The sequence below is a fragment of the Ptychodera flava genome, chromosome 10, assembly GCF_041260155.1.
Source record: "Ptychodera flava strain L36383 chromosome 10, AS_Pfla_20210202, whole genome shotgun sequence".
NCBI lineage: Eukaryota > Metazoa > Hemichordata > Enteropneusta > Ptychoderidae > Ptychodera > Ptychodera flava.
This window is the reverse complement of record NC_091937.1, coordinates 31209889-31228292: the sequence shown is the minus strand read 5'-3', so window position 1 is coordinate 31228292 and position 18404 is coordinate 31209889. Positions and strand designations below refer to the sequence as shown.

The 18404-nt window shown below is 37.8% G+C and overlaps 2 protein-coding genes across 3 annotated transcripts in view; both read left to right on the top strand.

The window, feature by feature from the left end:
- LOC139142504 (neuronal acetylcholine receptor subunit alpha-10-like) overlaps positions 1–3927 on the top strand; it is a 96603-nt gene extending 92676 nt beyond the window's left edge. The window contains exons 5-6 of one of the 2 annotated variants that reach the window (XM_070712459.1): positions 617–1167; positions 2361–3927. In XM_070712459.1, coding sequence (XP_070568560.1) covers positions 617–1167; positions 2361–2983 — 1174 coding nt within the window. In that variant the 3' untranslated portion in view covers positions 2984–3927. The remainder of the gene's footprint in view (positions 1–616; positions 1168–2360) is intronic. The other variant, XM_070712457.1, reaches the window with a different exon arrangement.
- Positions 3928–10399: 6472 nt separating this feature from the next.
- LOC139142503 (neuronal acetylcholine receptor subunit alpha-10-like) overlaps positions 10400–18404 on the top strand; it is a 32614-nt gene continuing 24609 nt past the window's right edge. The window contains exon 1 of the mRNA XM_070712456.1: positions 10400–12031. Coding sequence (XP_070568557.1) covers positions 11896–12031 — 136 coding nt within the window. The 5' untranslated portion in view covers positions 10400–11895. The remainder of the gene's footprint in view (positions 12032–18404) is intronic.

The following is an 18404-nucleotide window of genomic DNA, read 5'->3' as shown; positions in this document are numbered from 1 at the left end:
GTTGGGCGAAGGTCAAAGTTCATTAACCTATCATTTTATTACGGATCAAGAAATCGACCTTTTAAACTCTGTTCAATGATACTATATGTAATAGATTCTTTGAAGTTCCTTTTGCATACCAACCGGACAAAGATGTGTTATCTTTACAATTACAATCTTTCCATTTTTGTACGGTAAAAGATGCTCACCTTCCATTTCGTTATCAATCTTTAGGTCGGCAAATACCCGTTTTAAGAAAGAATGCGACTCGGGAATAGATATTGGACTCTTAAGCTTAAACGTTTACAATATTCTTTTGGACTACTTGTTGCGGATAATTTTGAAGCTCACGGAGGAAAAACAGTTTTCACCAGCTTAGTTTTGCGAAAATCGATGTGTTGACCCCAGGGATGGCGGCCATTTTGAATTTCAAATATCGGTAAAAATTGGGTAATTTGTTTCTCTTTTACCATTATTCACTCGATGACCCCGGTTTTTATTCTTGATTAGATTGTGGTGTAACGTTTTGCATAGGAAAGTTTGAGCTAAAGATTAAATTTTTCATTTTTTAGGAGCTAACTAACTTTTGGTGAACATCGTAATTGTGATTTCAAATCTTATGAAATTCTTTCCCCAGCGCCGACACGGGCGGCTACTCCAAGGGAAATGGTTCCGCCTCTAACTGTCTGGTCAGCTACACTGGTGAGGTCATGTACGTCTCCAAACCTACCATTCTGAAAAGCACGTGCTTGGTCTACGTCAAGTATTTCCCTTTCGACGTGCAGGCGTGCAAGATGAAATTCGGATCCTGGACTTACAACAGCCTTCAGCTGAATCTCACAAAACAATCCGAAAGGCCAGTGCTGAGGAGCTTCATCAAAAACGAGCAATGGAACCTGGAGCTCACCCTCACCCGTCAGCACGTGGTGAGGTACGACTGCTGTCCGGAAGCGTACCCGGATGTGACGTTTTACGTGTGCATGCGCAGGAAGCCATTGTACTACATCTACAACCTCATCACGCCATGTATTCTACTATGCGCTCTATCCTTTCTTGGTTTCTTTATGCCGTACAACATCGGGGTCGTCAAGGCTAATCTCAGCGTTACACTCATTCTGTCCCTGACGGTGTTTCTCTTGTTAGTGGCCCAAATGATGCCAAGAACTTCGATGGAAATACCATTGATTGGTGAGTAAAACACGCTTGCAGGCCTAATTTATAATCTGTGAACATGCCAGACAAGAAGGGGACAAACCTTGAGACTGGAGGAGGCGTTGCACTTGACCAACTTACTTTTTTCAAAGCAATATTTCTTATCAAAGAAAATTGAAACCCTATCATACTATGTATTTTCAAACAGCAGAGAATCTAATGTTTAGTATTAGCAAGAGTCCACTAAAGATGAATGGGGTATATATTTTGGGTAGAAACCTCGATTTGGTATCAATGATAAACATTTATTTAAGTCAAAAACTTGATACTACTTTATAAATTTTAATATCTTATTTGAAATTAGAGTATATATAGAAAACTTGGTGATTTCGTTTTGAATTGATTTTACTCTTAAATGGCAGGGGTTGAAAAAGCGACTTGGACATTCAAAACAGTGATTAAAATCATGACAGGTAAATTGAAATGACTCTCATTCAAAACGATATTGCTAAACAAAATTGTTATTTTGTTATATTGTATTCAACGAATATCATTTGAAAATTACACAAAATTTGACTCAGCCAGAGTTGAGTTAATTCTTTTGAAATGTTGTAAGCGGGAGATAAAAAGGAAGCCATAAAATAGAGCGATTTGCATAAATTCGCATAGATTTACATTTTTTCTCACCCAACTTACGACTGCTTGTTATGCTAAAGGTGAACCTAACTGTTATTTTAATCTTGGGTTTACAAATAAATGAAAACTGGATGAATGTTTTCCAACAGAGTGGTTTTAAGCAAATACGTTCCGTAATGTGCAACGACACCTTAATGAATAAATATTTTTGAGGAAAAAGTTGAAATCTTCGAACAAAGAACCTGAGCTACTACAATCGTTTAAAAAAAATAATTCTAGGTGTTATGAAGGTTGTATATACAACCATAAGCCAATGTGAACATACATGTCACGTCGTCCCGAAAAACATAGAGCAATAGTAAAACTAAAAAAACCCGTTGTAGTTTGATTACGTGTTCACTGTGAAACGACGCTGCAAGACACTTTTGCCAAATGCTATTTATAGAAGAAATAGTTTATTTAACATTTAATTAAAAGTCGACTTTGTACATTGTGCATGCAGTCTCTTTAGGCTAGTAAATAAAAGTCCTGACATCTTGATCATGTGTGAAAAAGTCCATCTTATGCACTTCATACCTTTTTATATTGTCTAGGTCAATACTATTTAGCGGCCATGAGCCTTATCTCAGTGTCAACCGCCATGAACATTGCCGTCTTAAATGTCAACGTATGCAATAGGGAAGTTCCACGCTGGGTTCAAGTCATAGTCCTGAAGTATTTGGCGATAGTCTGTTTCCAAAACTGTAGCTGCGCCATCGAGCCCACAAAGCCGAAGAAGATTCCCCGAGACGAGTCGACGGGCATGATTCGACTTCGCCCGTCACCTTTGCTAGGCCGGCGCATCGCGTCGTCGTCTCTTGAGCAGGACTCGAACCACTTCAACCTGGGCAAGACGTCTGAACTCCGGATGACGAGGTCGATGCGGGTGTTCCACGAGAGGCACGAAGAGCTCGAGCCCCGCTTCGGAAAGCTGGAAAGCTACGTGGAGCAGATATTTAAGCACCTGAAGGCCGTTCAAAAGAAGAACGACAAGAAGGCGGCGCTTAGGGAGGAATGGGTTAAAGTCGCGACTATCCTGGACAAGGTCTTGCTGATAATGTTCAGTATAGCTACCATCACCACAACACTGTCGCTTCTCCTCCAAAAACCTAGTGCAGACACAGAAACCTTGTGTTACGATATAATAAACAACGACTTGGATGAAATCGTTACTTGATGACAGATCTGAGCACCAAGAGAAGCTGCATTGTGTATTTCTGATTGACACTAAGATAAACAAGCGATTGATCTATTTCAGTGCTCCTAGGTGCGACATAAAGAATAAAACTCAGAGAAATTTTATCAATACCTTCTATGCATAAACCTTTGGCAATATACAAGCATACAACACTTAAGAATGTTTTGAGAATAACGAGTAAGATATTAAACTTTGATTGAATATTATACAAACAAAACTATGGAAACGTATTTACATCACTTTAAGGTCAAATGTTTCAAATGTAAAATTTATCAATAATTTAATCAAGAGTACATTTTTGGTGTTTCCATTCACAAGTTGAGGTTAGGTCGAGGAGAGATTATATGTTTCTGGTAATCTTACTTACCCTATTTTATGACCCCTGACAGCGAACCCCTATTTCGCATTGTCGAAAATCAAAATTGAATTATTATTCTCCTGTCTGTCACAACAAATATCTGATTCAGGTGATATTTTGGGAGGGCGCAATTTCCACCTTGCTATTTTTATGAGCTGCAAGACCACCTGCATGAAACAAAAAGGGGTAGAGACGCTACCCGATTTACCATTTTGATCAGTTTTTGGTTACACCGAACAAAAATTAAAAATATATCAAAATTTCAACCGAACTATCATAATTTCTCGAATTGATGTTAAAGAAATTTTCTTCTTCTGATTTGCTTTCAAATTAAACATTACACATTTGTATATATGTCATATCATACCTGTTGCTCAATGACTCATCTATCTCTTCGGTAAATACATCTTTGAAAAAATTTTACCAGAGTGAGTTTTTGGACTGTTTTTCTGCTCTTTTCCTATCTATTTTTGGACAGTAGTTGTCGTTGGTGATCGTCAATGTACGCCGGTTGGCATGTAACAGTCTAAAAGTATATTGAACACAGACCGTACCCTTTATGATACATATGTCTCCAACATTATTCTAGAATCCTCTGCCGACACTCAATCTTTTCTTGGGAAATTTGAATTTCACTTCGATAAGAGCTGCGTATTTTCTGATTTTATTGCATTAAGCATACACATGAAGTCCACTGTAGAATTTCTTCATCTTGGCATGCATATATATATATATATATATATATATATATATATATATATATATATATATATATATATATATATATATATATATATATATATATATATATATATATATTCCCGAGTGTATATACCACACGGTGCAAGACGCAATATGTGATTGGTTTTTTTGTCATCATACTTCTTTTTGACAGTAAACTAAGATGAGATGATATAGCCGAAACTACGGGCTTGTCATTGACCTAAATCAGTATCTGAATACTTTCCATAATCCTACATGCAAAATCGTGCAGTGGCCATTTGGAATTTGAAATATTGTTAGATATTTAGGTAATGACTTGCCTCGATCAAAAGATTCACAGGGTAGTAGAATCTTATGTTTAAGGATTATTGTTGATCGTTTTTTATCTATTGAAGACATCGCACTTAGAGGCATTCGTTTGACTGCTTTTGGATTTCATAAATCACAAGATATAAGCTGAAAGGGGTTTATCAAAAATTGATGGAGCGAATGAGATCGTTTTTCACGTCTAACGAGGTCGATAAAGACAAGGTAAGATTTTCCTTTTGAAATATCATATCTTCGCATATGGCGATAATCGTCACTTCTTCAATATTTACGAGCTAAGTTGCTTCCATCAAATTTATTGGGCAATGTACATTAAAGCCCAATGAACTTTTTGTTTTCCATACAAAGAGAACATAAAAAACTGTACTTCAATATGACGTTTCACCATATTCCATGGAATGTTCGGTTGCAAAGTTAAATCTACAATTGCATTTCTGATAACTCGCTCTTCGTAAATTACCAATTTCCGTGAATGTTGAAGCATGAAATCCAACGACTTGGAAGTTAACAACTAGTGATACTGTAGTTCCCCAGATACGAAATAGCTGCGTGATTATGTTCAGGAGAATTACCGGCATGGAACGGGATACATTACAGGTATAACGTAGGGCCAGAATAAAACAAGAATGTCGCCCAATTAACAATTACTGCTTCGATTGGAATCGATAGTTCAAAAAGTTAACTGGAAACCCTTTGTAAGATCAGACTGTCTTAGGGCCCTTAGTATCTGGAAATGCAATTAATTTATTAAAAACAAAGTACCAAAGAACAAAATCTAAATGACAAAATCGTGATAAAGCTTACCATAGGTTTCCAACATTGTAAATGATGCCATATGTGATGAGTAAGAAGATTTCTTTCTAAATCGTATAGCCTTGCTGTCTGAGATTTCCTGTATTCTTATTACTGCTTGTAATTTGAATCACAAGATATGGCATTCACTAAAGAATCATAGACCAATCAATCTACTACAGCACATTACCATTTTAGAAGATGTGGATGATTTTACTCAGTGTGTTGTATCTTAGACTCTTGCATCTACCTACACAGGTCCTACGAGCATATGGCACATATTTTCAATGCAATACGTTGCTGAGGGCTTGCCTGTAGCCTCAAGTAATATGAGAGTTAAATTACTTTAAAAATTACTATTGACTCCGGAGAAGTTTTCATATCATAAAATCTGAGGCAGCATAGCTCGGGCTAGTAAACGAGTTACAGGCAGCAGCCGCTGTAAAGGTAAATTTTTACTTGTGTCAGGTTTTATCACCTAAGAGTGATAAGTGTGCGGATGTGATGTTTCTGGAACTTCGACAGGATAATAATAGAGTGTAAACTGACAGGCCTTGCTCGAGCCATGCTTAAATTTCTAGATAAAAGTTGGATTGAATGCTAAACTTAACAGCTCTGTACAAAATCTAGAAATGGACCTTTTCATGACCAACGGAGTCCAAAAACGTAGACCTACATTGTTATGTTATTCAGTTAGTCATTTTGATTAATGATTTTTTCTTATAGCACTGAAAATAAGCATGCTTTCTTGTTTAAAATTACTAAAGTACAATTCTAAAAAACAGGAATGTTGAGAATGAATGGCGAGGAACTCTAACGTTTTGGAGATTTTGCAATGTAAATACATTACTTAAATTTACCCAAACGTCTTTTATTATGACTATGCCTGAGATCAAGTCCTTTTTTGAAAGTTGGAAATCTAATCCTCACGTTCTTCACATGTCACGTGCACCAAAATAGGTTGCTACTGACGCTTTTGGGAAGTATATCTTACAGTCCAACATTCATGTAATTTTGTTTGGCGTGTGGATGTCTGAATAAATATCAAATTTCTTATATTTAGTGCAGATTAAGGTAATTTATTATGAATAAATTTAACCACAACGCTCGATGTTTCTTGTCGTTATTTATCATGTGCCATTGTCGCTCTTACGCTAGCTTCTTTAAGGTGTGCCGTGTGAGTGATACAGTTTCTCCTTTACATCGCAGATTGAACAAGGGAAATGAAATTGCGGTAGATATATATATATATATATATATATATATATATATATATATATATATATATATATATATATATATATATATATATATACTTTCTATTAAACTATATTTTTCATTATAAACTTGAGAAAAGCTTTGATTGTTTCACATATTTCAGCAGAAAAAAATATTTTTATTGGTTTCGTATACTATACTGGGGTTGTCAACATGCTTGCATTCTCTTCGTTAAGTGCCCCTTACCACATAGATGTATCACCGTTACTAGTCCATTTGTTTCCCTTATCGCACTTCGTGTTTTACAGGTATCGTAGCTTACGCTGAGGAGATATCGATTTTGTGTTTCTGTGTAATTGATTCTGAAGAGCTTTGTACTGCGATTGAAACTCGTTTCTTACCAACTAGGCTTGCAAAATATCAAATGTAACGTATTTGATCATCGTATCTCTTATATCGCGGACTGACAATGGTGGAGAATCCGGAATTTGCATCTTCTCATTGATATACAGGGACGTTGTTCTTGTTAGAATATATCATTGAGCATGATAAAGAATTCAGGACAAGAACTATGTTGTCAATCACCTTGCTTTGAAACATTAAGTCAATGTGCGCATGCGCAGGCTGATAAATATATGAACTTCCAAATTATCGAAATGACCACTCTAACATTTTGGAAGCAAATAGTTCTCTTTCTTTCGGAATGTGTTTTAAAGCAGCCTCTCCCTCCTCATTTAAACATAACTTATACGACAATAAAACTTGTTGTTATGAGCTCTCCTTTAAAGTCATTATGTAACCGACCTCATCGGATGTGTTTTCTAAAGCATATCTTCCATTACAATTTGCTTCTGTACTCACCCATCACTTACAAGTAGCGTGACAAAGAGTGCATCTAGGCAACAAATCTTAAAGCTAAAAGCCTTTATGGGAAAAGAATAACAATGGTCTTTTTGCAGAGAGTATCCTAGTCACCTCTAGGGTACGCAAGGCCGTTTATTATGATACTGACCTATCTTTAAGTGTGATATATGTCATTATTTGCAAGATGAAGCAATAAACAACGTCGATAAAATGGCACGAGAGTGTCCTTAGCTGTTACTTGAACACGTATCTCTCCACGTTTCAAATGTCATCAATCACATTGATGGTGCAGGTTTTTTAGCAATCAGTTACTAAACATGAGCAAAGTGATTTTTCAGATTTCGAATCGTGTAAACGTGTTCCTTAATGGAAAATATCACGGCAATGTCAGAAACAAGTCCAAAATCGTGAAGTGTGATATTTCGCTATGATGTGTCGCCATTGTCTCTTGTAATGACGCAAATTGCGAATCGACACAGAACAGCAAAGAACATAGTTGTTCGAAGGGGTTAATTAATTCTTCATGAATTCGTAGCAGTTCATCAAAACCTCTATTTCAGCAGGAAAATCGAAAATATCTCCATCATGATATGATTGCAAAATTAATTGCATCTAAAAACGTGAACTTGCCCACTTGATAATCATATAACATTCGCTATTCCGTTTATAATTATCTGATAATTTTGGATCGATAGGGTTAACTCTTTTCAACTTTCGCTGGTTATGTTTATATGCAGAATTTAAATAGGTATATGTTTTGGTTGGCGTCAGCTTACGTTTCATCATAGAGGGATAATAGCAATATAGCTAATACGTTCTATGGTTTTGCATACCTATTTTCTTTATGCCATCAGGATTTCCTGTATTGCCCCTGGGAAAACTCAATAACATGAAAAAGACTTCAAAATAAAGCAGAGCCATAATATGGCAACATGTTATACAAACCTCACTAAACTAGCAAGGGTGAGCCGGCTCAGACGTAAGCTTATTATCTCTCTGAGATGACAAGGGAAGATAGCGATGTGATTATCGTACACCTGATTAAAATCTATCAACGAGTCTTATTCGATTTGAGGTCACATTTAGCTACAAAATATCGCATATGGTTGCATACGAATAGCCATATTCCTCATTGTTATAATCGTGGAGATTACACAAAGGAGAAAGGCGATCTATTACAAAACATAAATCTGGCATCACGTACGCATCCCCCCCCCCCATTTTTACAACCCTAGTGGATGTTTGTTTCTTTCTGACGTAGTTTCGAGGACACTCCTGTAGATGAATAATAAATTTGCGGAAGTAAGCTCACTTCAACCCTGTATGTTTAGGACAGTTTCCAAAAACATACATTGAGAGCGTGATAAGCTGGCGAGATTATCCCCTGTTATGTGTTACGGAATGTGAGTCAAAAACTTGGTCGTATAGTTCGTACAAAGATACATTTAAACACAGTATCGAAAAAATTATTACTTTCTAAATTGGCTTGCGATTTAGCCAGTCAGCTATCTACTTGTTTGCTATACTGTTACATTATGAGTTTTAAGTGAATGTATATTTTAAAGATTATAATATTGATATATTTATTGTACTAAATTTGAATTTCATTTGCAAGTATATATATATATATATATATATATATATATATATATATATATATATATATATATATATATATATATATATATTACATACACAATTGAGAAATGTGAAGAAGTGTTTGAAAGTTAATTTTTTTCCGCTAATGGCGCGAAATTCTTATCAGACAACTTATATAAGCGAGCGAGCAAAGATTTTTATCAGTTTTGTAAACATACTTTATTTCACCGACTACAATATTAAAACAGTACCTGTTTCTCTGAACAAAAGGGGGAAACAATGACCTTCAACGTTTGTTGGCTCTTGAAAGTTTGTTCTGTGTCGGCGTTTTATGATTCTTGTGGGGCTACGGGCCTTATTTTACATCGGCCGATAGAATACCTTTGAGGGTATTTTTATAAGCAAGTACCATGTAAAATTCGTTATCAAATCAACCGAGCGTCACGTGAAGTAAAATATTTATAGCTCGCCAGAAATCCCAGGGCGACAACGGCTGCTTTCAGCAGGCGCACGTTCGCCTCATGGCGTTTGCCAAAACTAACACTCGAGTTTCGACGATGCGGCCAACATAAATATTCCAGTGATGCAACCCTCCGGAGAACTGATCAAAATTTTCCTTTCACCTGGCCTTCTCGGTCAACCAAGAGAAGTCTAGTTGCACAAGGCGTGAGTATGGCTACTGGTAATCAGCAAGTCTTATCCCTATCGTCTGGATGCAAGATTCCGAAGTCACATCACGAAACCTTGCCTTCTGCGAAGCTGTGAGGTTGTTGCGTCTTTCCAACTGCTGATGTGTGGACACTGATAAAGAATTAATTATGATAAATATGTATGTATGTGTGTGTGCGTGTGTGATCTGATGAATGCATGATTAAAATGTATGTTTGTTTGCTTTCCGGAAGTCTGTAATTGTTTCGACGTTGTGGCTGTTTTCAATTTTCCATCGCTTTCGATTGCCGTTTGTAATGCACAAAATCGGGAGTGTCATACGGAAACATACGTCTATCCATTGACCATCACACGACATCGCATGCAGAAATTTGATTGGCTGTCACAACTTCGCTTTGTTCTGACACGGTGCTTCATTTGTCTGTCATGGGTAGGCCATTATTTGAAGTTTGCATGGTAACTTTCTCAAAAAACGACCGAGCTGTCGTTAATTGCTGCGAATGTTGTTGCTTTATGTGGAGCAACATCATGACCTTGACACGAAATGACCTTTTAACAACTGTGAGATATGGCGATTTTCCGCGGTTTTCTTTATCTTAAGTGTTGGCTTTCATCGTTTAACTGATAGTTTTCTTATGGTTCAATTTCCTTCCATTGAACCGCCCGCTTGATGTTTAAAATTTTTTTATATAACTTCTGAATTTGAATTCGCTCTGCAACATAGGTGACCTGCTTTGAACTCAAAGTTAAGATCATGATTCATAAGCCCTTCGTATTTATCGTGACACTGTATACATTATTTATTTATAAACGGCGATGTTTATATTCACTCTTCGAGCATGCAGACAAGAGGAATCCCACGCAGGTAACGCCGTTTGTCAACGCGATCGACTTGGTCCGCATTGTCGATTGAACACTTCAGTTAAGCCCATCTACTAGCGATTGAGGATCCATTGAGAAGCAAGTGGAATATTAACCTTCTGATAGACTTGATGGTATTGCATTGAGATTCGTTGGGATTCCCTGTGTTCCATACTTCCGAGTGCTGTTCACGCTGTGCAAAGTATAAGTGTGCGACACTTGTGCTGAATACGTTTGCCATACGTCCACTGGAGATTGAGGGCAACACACAGTATTTCGTTTTTCATATTGCGAATGAGATCATGCAGGTATCTTAGACTCTGTGTTACGACTCCTGCCAGAAATCTACAGAGAGATATTTGGAACGTTGGGTGGTGTTATAGGGATGACGTTGAACTTCATATGAATGGATGCACATCAGGTGATATGTGCAAGGAAGTGTTCCAGAGTTACAATCTATTGTCAGCTTTGCATCGCCAAGGATGTTGAGCGTGTGTTATGTATCACAAACCTGCATGAATTATTGAAACACGATAATCGTGTGCTCATTTTGCAAGGTTGGCGGTTCAGCGAGGTTACTGAGTACGCGCTTGCGTCAGAAATCAACGGAATCTAGAGGCCGGATGTATTGCATCCATGAACTAGATAATTTAAGAAGCACCTGTCGCCAGTCTAAGTCCGCTTCTGTCTTGCACCAGTGCAGGTTGAGTTCCGTCAACGCGACTACGACCAACTGAATGTGATAACGTCGCCTGTCGTGTGTCCTATTCGTTATTCATGGCATACACACGAGTGCTGCACATTCTAACGACTGGTGGATATTGAAAAATCTTACAGAAAATAATAGTTTGTGTCCTCTCTTTTAGAAAATCAAGCAATAACAATCCATCATATTGATTTTTATATCCGTCATAGTCTGTGACATCACAAAGGAGACACGTCTCTATTTCCTGTTTGGTTCCTCCCCGTCCATAGAAAGCTCAATTCATCTTGTTAGTGAGTCTGCATCCATTACCCGGCCGGTTATCAGCAATCTGTGATTCTCTGAGTCTGTGGTACAATGGTGCAACAGCGGTGAGGCGTGATCGGGATAATAGAATTATAGTCAATCCACGCCAACATTGGAAAACTAGTCGTGGAGCATTAATAGATTCGTTTGAAGGAACAGACACGATAGACTCCCGATATTCCTGACTGGCATGAATGGCCGAGCAAGTTGCGCAGATCGAGGCAGACTCTCGCTGCAGGGAAGGCGTACGGTTGCCCGGATGTGCGCCGCCAATTTTCAGAGCACGTGGTAAAGTTGAACTGGCATTGTTGTCGACGATAATGAGGAGTCTGTACAACTCTTTGCTGGTCGCCTGAATCAGTCGCCGCCGTGTGCAAGAAAAAGTGGTTTCGACACCCCGCCTGTCTTGACAGAAGCATCCCACGGTGTTAACAAAATCACGCCCTAGCTGACTACTTTCTCAAATGAGCAATGTATCGACGGTGCAGGTTTCGACACCAGGCCGTCCTTCGCCAAAGCTTTGCAGAAAGGACATGGTTTGCTCTGTTCAGACCAACCACATGGATCTCCGTGTTTTTGTCATTACATATCGTATCGTTCACTGCAGGTAAGGTGCAAGCAAATACATTATCACTTATCGGTTTGATATCGCTTTTCTTTTAATATTTTATGATTATTAATACTTCGCGTGTTTTTACGTCTGGCAGGGTTCTTTCTAGAGGTGCTCATACCATAATGATTACAACTATCGGGCTTCGATAGTGTAACCGTGTAACTGTTGTAAACCAACTGTATGGCACAATATTTCGGAATCGGCTTCGGGAGTCTAAAATGTTCAATTTGTAGCAGACGGTTTGGCAAAATTTTATTTGCCGCGCTGAATCATGAAAATCTGTGCAACTTTCTTCCAAAAGCTGTATAAGTACAGCAATACACGATGGGCAGTGAAATGCAATGCGTGAGCAAACAGTATAGTGGCTTCTCCCAATGTTTTGGTTAAGGCCACAGAAAAATGAGAACAAACCTGATAATATAGCTTTGCGAAAAATTAGAGTAAGTGCACAGATATAGCTAATATGAAGTAATTGACTTATTGTTATCAATTGAAGTTGTTCTGAACATGACGAAATAGTACACTTACTAATCGCAACATATAAAACTCTTGTTAAAGAGTTGTGAATGACAGTGCCAGGCATTATTACGTGTAGATACGAAAATTTGGCCTCTGTGACTGAGGGAATGCATATGGTGTGCAACGTAAAAAACGTTTGGTAAAGCGACGAGAACTTGTGAGAGAGAGAGAGAGAGAGAGAGAGAGAGAGAGAGAGAGAGAGAGAGAGAGAGAGAGAGAGAGAGAGAAGAGAGAGAGAGAGAGAGAGAGAGAGAGAGAGAGAGAGATCAGCAAACTTTCATAATATTCGTGATTGCCCTTGTTATACGAGGGTCATATGACGGGAAATAAGGAATCAATCGGTGTATCACACAATTTTGTCCAATGAATAGCATGTGCGGCTCCTCTAAAAATTACATCTGTGATCTCTTTCCCTAGAAGTTATGATAGGTCACATTTTATTAAGCGAAGCACATTTAGGATTGGAGGTTTACATAAAAATCACGTATTCTGTAGCGTGACGTGACAGTAAGTCACACGTAAATCTCAAAGTGCAATTATATAAAATCATGCCAGACAGAGAAGTTGAGTACCGGTTTCTGCTCTAGACTCTTAAAAGGGCAACATAATATATATCAAAATGAATCATGCGTTATTCAAATCACCTCAGAAACTTTTAGTGATATACAAGGAGACAAAGAATAAAAAATGGTTATTGTTAACGTGTATTGTGTATTTAATTGTCATATGTGATACTTATGATAATAACAATATGTTATAGAAATAATAATATTAAGTCTTCTTCTTCTACTTGTTACCTGTTTGGTTTGTCTGTTGTTTTTGACTTAATAATGGTAGCCCTCGAGAGAGATCCTATACTAAGTATTTAGCCCTGTTTCTTTATCCCTATCAAGATTTGTTTGCAATCTTCTCAAACTTTTTGAAGCGCAAAGTATTTTGTTTGTCAACACATACAGTGACATAGGCTGTATCGACTGATTGTAACTGTTCACAACATCAATTCATGTCCGGATATGGTTATACATGTCACAAACTTAAAATGCGCGGTACATCCAGAGAAAGAGCTGAGAAGCGCGAGACTTGGTGTCAATTTTTTGTTATTAAAACTTGCTTGTCTAGACAGAGACAATCAAATGTATTAATAGATTGAAATATTACTGAAAAGTGTCAAACAAAATCGTTAAAGTAGCTGGACTGACTATAGTACAGATTACCGACTGATCAAATGGAGTGACGACATGACTTTATTTGACCTTAAGACGATGAGCTGCGTATTTATTTCTTTCTCACGACTTTTTTGCACCGATCGCCTGCTATATGCGTGATATCATTTAAAGAATTCGGAATTATATGTCTCTTACTATATGCTGAAGCTTTAGGGATGACATAGTGCATGAGTGTACGACGGGAAAGTTTACGGCGTTGATAACTTTGGCGCAGCAGTGAGGAAAGTCACCAGGTGTTGTGACGTCATAGATAACTGCCATTGCTTTGATCCCTGGGTAAGCTAAGGAAATTCATGCGCTTGACCTAATTGCTTTGCCCGTAGTCGCGACGCTTGGGTATGGCTACGCGGCGCGATCCCATCCGACGAGCCCTATACAGACATTGCCAGAGCTGAGCTCGAAAGCATATGTGGCAAATACTCATGCATCAAATAGTGTAAAGTCTCGCGACTTGTGTGTCGGGAAATCAGCAGGGTAGGCGCAATGGTACTAGAGGTTATTACCGAATATCGCCTGTTCCTGTGTCGTATCAGCATGAGTGTCATTTGTGCTGCGTCAGACACGAGACGAAGTCGAGTGTCTGACGCAGCACAAATGACACGAATGCTGATACGACACAAGGAACAGGCGATATTGGGTAATAACCGATTTATCATATACCCATGCCCATAATTTGAGGGAATTTTTACTAATAGAACGAAAAACCTTTAATTTTGAGGCTTTACTTTATTACGCCTTGCGCATAAATATCAGAATGTTTATGTGAACAGGCTTCATTCATAAAGTATTCGACGAAGATGTCAACAATCACGCGCGACATCGCTGCAAGTCGTCCATATCTCAATGAAACCAAGAAGAAAGACACCGGGATACAAAAATCGTCATACAGCAGGAATATTTAAAGGTGCAATATGCTATTACATCTGTACCCGATCAAAAACTGCTCAGCTTTTAAATCTATCCTGATTTCGATCGTCGTACGGCACGGAGCTCGCCCGGAGAGGACGCCATTTTGTTAGTTTACCCTTCGAGTTGCCATGTCAACAGTTGTCGCGCGCGCGACATCGCTGTCACGCCACGCGCTCACTACCTGTTCGGTGGAGACCGTGCACAGTGCCGGCGCCGTGCGAACGGCAGAATGTTTGCTAGAACTTGACCAAAATAATACCATGGGAAAAAATTTCAAGACTCAACGTGATATTCCCGTATTTTGCAACCAGAAATACTAGTGTTCCTCGAAGCCCTTCAAGTTTTTACGTCGGCGACATCGCTTCGCAGGCGGGGAGCGGCAGCCATTTTGTTGTTTACGTTGTTTACCAACAAACTGCTAATGTAGTTCGGGAAAGCTCTAAAACTGATGACGTTCATCGTGCATATCTCGACGTTTACCGTGAAATATCACGGCTGATATTTTACGGCGAACGTCACTAGGATGTAGCAATATGGGCATGGGTATATGGTACTACAGGTTATTCGGCAAAATATGCGAGCTTCAATGCAAGTTTAGCATTCTTTTGGAGCAGACATATATAGACCCCTAGAAACAGACCTTCCAACTGTTTCAGTCTTTCAGATCCACACGGTTCATTTACTGTTCAAATGCGCATTCGCAACGCATCTGCCGCATAGGAAAGTTCGTGCCATTCACGGTACCCGCGGGAAATGCGTGTCTAAACGTTAAAATGGCTGTGACGTCTTTACGGCTGGCTTTTAAACGACATCCGGGTGACTATTGTTCTGTTTTGCAGTGTTCACCGTGTAGGATGAAAATTGAGTTACGTATTTGTATACGCTGGCACGTACCAGTTACCATCAAAGTGGCACTGACAAGAGACCGAAAGATATCATTCACGCAATACCCACTCTCATTTACAAGCCCAGTGTAAACAGTTGTCTTGTCCCTTGTACACAACTCGTAAAGAATACAAGTTCCGTTTATTGTGAACAGTAACATAAAATATGAACACAAATGCTAAGCTGTTCTTGCATACAGATTGCAAGGCAGTGTATTTTTAACGACAATGCTGTAAAGCGAGGTGGTATTTTTCGTGTTGTTTTTTATATTTTTTTGCTTTGGTTGAATAATCAAAATGATTCGTTGATAAATATGATTTTGTAACAAGGGAATTTGTAGTAGTATCTTTTGTCTACCTTATTATATGTTGAATGAGATAGACGATCTGACTCTTTCACGTCTTGGTATAAAAGTTTAGCAAGGCGGTTTTTGCTACTGTTCTTATTGTTATTCCATACTGCTCATTTATTCAAATCAGCAGTCGAAGACTTCATACTAACACGCTTCGTGTACTAAGACATACATGTATATCATTAGTAATGTTAAAATGTAAAACTCTTCTTAGACTCCATGCCAGTGATTGAAAAGTTAGATGTCACCAGTCATACAAACGCCGGTGCATCGAAACTTTCAACTTTAGCAAATCGTAAACGATAACAGGGTTTACTGAAAAACATTGTATGGTATGATTGGTTTTTATTTAAAGATGAAACAAGCAGATGTGTCGGGTTTCTCACTTATTACGGTATTTCAATGAAAAAAATAAACAAGATCATTGTTTTTCACGACCATCACTACAATTCCCTAAGATCAGCTCATTGAAGAAATCAGTAACACATATTATCGAAATCCATTCGGATACTGGTCCTGTTCTATTCTTGGTGAACTGGTATCTACATACAGACAACTATATATTTATGCTTACGACAATTCACATTGATGTAGCTCGTGTCTGAAAGTTACATGCCATTCACGGAAGATGTGCGTCTCCTAAATGACGATCTAAAGTTTATAGATGGTATGAGCAAATGTATTCTGTAGAGCTTGTGTTGCAACGTGAAAAGAATGGAGGGCATACCGGAATTCTTTAATCAGACATATCCACAGTAGATGGAATATTTGTCTATGAGCGCTTTGATAAAATATCTTCTGAATTGTAACACTCGTATGACAGAGTTACGAGAGGTTTATAACTACTTTTGATTCTGAATACAGTATATATATATATATATATATATATATATATATATATATATATATATATATATATATATATATATATCAGCTGTATCTTTCAGATATATATATTTATATATATATATATATATATATCTGAAAGATACAGCTGCTATATATATATATATATATATATATATATATATATTATATATATATATATATATATATATTATATATGCGCTGTATAGCAGCTGTATCTTACAGAGGTATACACTCGCATTTAATTATAAAGGTTATACTGGGTTAAAATTAGTGTGCACCATTGTTTGCATCTAACGCCTGGGTAATCATCGGTATAACTTAAATACTGAAAACGCTGTGCTTTCCAAATAGCTTTACATATTTAATTCATATGTACTATTGCTTACCAGATTTTCGAATTCACCATCGTGTGAGATGTACAAAAATTCTGTATCTGCGTTTTGCAGAGCACAATGTCACAAATAATGCTAATGCTTGTGAGTGACATTGACTAACGAAGGAAAATCTCGTCTCGGTGTTATTGAGTGAACGTATCACAGCTGAGAGATCGACCTCAAACTCGGCAACCCTTATGAAAATATCACGTGCTCGCGGAAACATCCATGGCAATATTTAAAACCTGTCGAAGGTAACTGAATTTGAATCGTGCAGGCAAATGCAGATTTTAGTAAAACATTCGTCGAAGGGCAACAATGACTAAAAGAATTTGTCTGAATGGAGAGAATGAAGCTAAAGATGTGAATGCGAAACCCACAAATGTTCTATTATTTGAAAACCAAAGAGATTTCTCTTGTGCGTCATCAGTTTATTCAGATTTCTGCAAATACGTGATGGCAAAGAATAACTGAATTAATAATGATATGAATATTATTCAAAAGTAAGGATGATTTTTGCGATAGTTTTAATGTGTTTTGAAGAAAATCCAGAATGAAAAAAAACACGATATTTCGTCTGAGCACCATATTTGATACGCATTACGACCTCTGAGGCCAATAGACGTGATAACATACAACCCGTACAAAATCAGCATTGAAGCATTACTTCTGTATATTTGACAGACGACTGTTGATTCACCATATCCATGACTATACAGTCCTGGCTTTATTTTATCCGATACCAATCGCAAAGCACATCAAAATTATAATCAAATGTTTTGACATTTCGACGGCCTACATCTTACAAAAGGTACTAATTATATAGCAAATGCCCCAAGGCTTGTTTTGATTGAGGTCAACTGACAAAGCTTGAAGACTACGCGAGAATTCATTTTGTAACATTTCATATCGTCACGAAAAATACGCAAACGATGTTAATTTCTAAAACATCGGAATACTGTCCGTGTTGTTTGTCGATCCATTATTCGTAATTTATCGCCGTTCCAACAATGCTAACGTTGGGGAATTCTTTGTAATGTGGATTTAATACCCACTTTTGACATCTTGATTGACGACGAGATCTCTATGTTCCAATAACAATAAGCGACAGCTATCCCTTGTGTGTCCAATGTTATGACAGACATGAGTTTAATGGTACTGAAAATCAGGGCACTTGCTCTGTCTTTTCCATAGCATTCCTATTACAGTGCTAAAGGCGGTATAGTCTAAAC